A 1474-nucleotide genomic window follows, 5' to 3' on the forward strand; every position below is an offset into this window, starting at 1 on the left:
CTGCTGTCGCCCTGCTGCCTCTGCAGCGGGGGTATGACGGGTGTAGACGAAGGCGCTGCAGCAGCAGGTGCAGCAGCAGCTACAATGTGGATGGCGTCGGTGTTGTTTCGGGGTCGTGTACTGGCTGCTGGCAGTGATTGCTGCTGCTGCTGCTGCTGCTGCTGCTGCTGTTGCTGCTTTTGCTGTTTTTGTTCTTGCTGTAGTCGCTGCTGCTGCTGCTGCTGCTGCTGCTGCTGCTGCTGCTGCTGCAGCTGCTGCTGCAGCTGCATCTGCTGCAGTTGCTGCAGCACCTGCGCGCGTTTCTGCTGCTTCCTCTTCATAACAGCTAAACGGTTGCGCAGCAGCTGCAGCAGCTGCTGCTGCTGCAGCCCTGGCAGCAGCAGCTGCTGCGGCAGCGGAACATCCAAGACAGCAGCAAGCTGCTGCAGCAGCAGCGCGAAGCAAGTCAGAGGCCACAGCTGCCACCCCAGGGGCCTCCGGGGGCCCCCAGGGGCCCCGGGGGGCCCCCTCCCTCCATCTGTAACTGCAGAGAAACAGCAGCAAGAAGGGGGCCCCCAGTTTGTTGATATATTCAGTAGGGTTTGTTTAGGGTTTAGGGTTTAGGGTTTAGGGTTTAGGGTTTAGCTGTTGAGGCAGCAGCAGCAGAAGCAGCAGCAGAAACAGCAGCAACAGCAGCACAAACAACACCAACAGCAGCAGCAACAGCATCAACAACAGCAGCAGCAGCAGCATCAACAACAGCAGCAGCAGCAGCATCAACAACAGCATCAGCATCAGCAGCAGCAGCAGCAGCAGCATCAGCAGCAGCAGCAGCAGCAGCAGCAGCAGCAGCAGCAAAAAATTTAATGTGGCGGTTGTCTGCTGATTAAGATATTCTTACTTATAAATGCTTCCCTTACGGCGAACCAGGACGTAGCTTCTTCTTCATCTGCTGCTGTTGCTGCTGCTGCTGCTGCTGCTGCATCTGTTGCTGCTGCTGCTGCTGCTGCTGCTGCTGCTGGTTGCTGTGAAGAGATAGACAGCAGCCCACGAGCATTAAAGAGCTGCAGCAGCTGCAGCACGCGTTGCTTCCTCAGCTGCTGCAGTGCTGCTTCCATTGCTGCTAGATTCATCAGTGTGTGTTCTTCTGCTGCTGCTGCTGTTGCTGCTGCTGCTGCTGCTGCTGCTGCTGCTGCTGCTGCTGCAGCAAAAGAAGGGGAACCACTCCAAGGCGAACCAGCAGCAGCAAGGCTGGCGGATACCACCGATGCTGCAGCAGCAACAGCTGCTTTAGATTGTGCTGCTGTTGCTGCTGCTGCTGCTGCTGCTGTTGCTGCTGTCCTTCCAGGCCTTGTATGCCGATCTCTTGCTGCTGCTGCTGCTGCTGCTGCTGCTGCTGCTGCTGCTGCTGCTGCTGCTGCTGAGCCCCCTGGCTCTCTTTTATTTGCTGCTGCATTCCAGCCCCTGCAAAACTGCTGCAACGTTCTGCTGCCGC

The 1474-nt window shown here is 57.7% G+C and overlaps 1 protein-coding gene across 1 annotated transcript in view; it reads right to left on the reverse strand.

The window, feature by feature from the left end:
* The window catches only part of EMH_0035590 (uncharacterized protein), a gene marked incomplete at both ends in the record, with an annotated part of 5229 nt that overhangs the window by 887 nt on the left and 2868 nt on the right, over positions 1–1474 (reverse strand). Inside the window, 2 exons of the mRNA XM_013494986.1 lie at positions 122–523; positions 881–1472. Coding sequence (XP_013350440.1) covers positions 122–523; positions 881–1472 — 994 coding nt within the window. The remainder of the gene's footprint in view (positions 1–121; positions 524–880; positions 1473–1474) is intronic.

This window comes from Eimeria mitis, genomic scaffold (assembly GCF_000499745.2).
Source record: "Eimeria mitis Houghton genomic scaffold, Emh_scaff1373, whole genome shotgun sequence".
Classification (NCBI taxonomy): Eukaryota; Apicomplexa; class Conoidasida; order Eucoccidiorida; family Eimeriidae; genus Eimeria; species Eimeria mitis.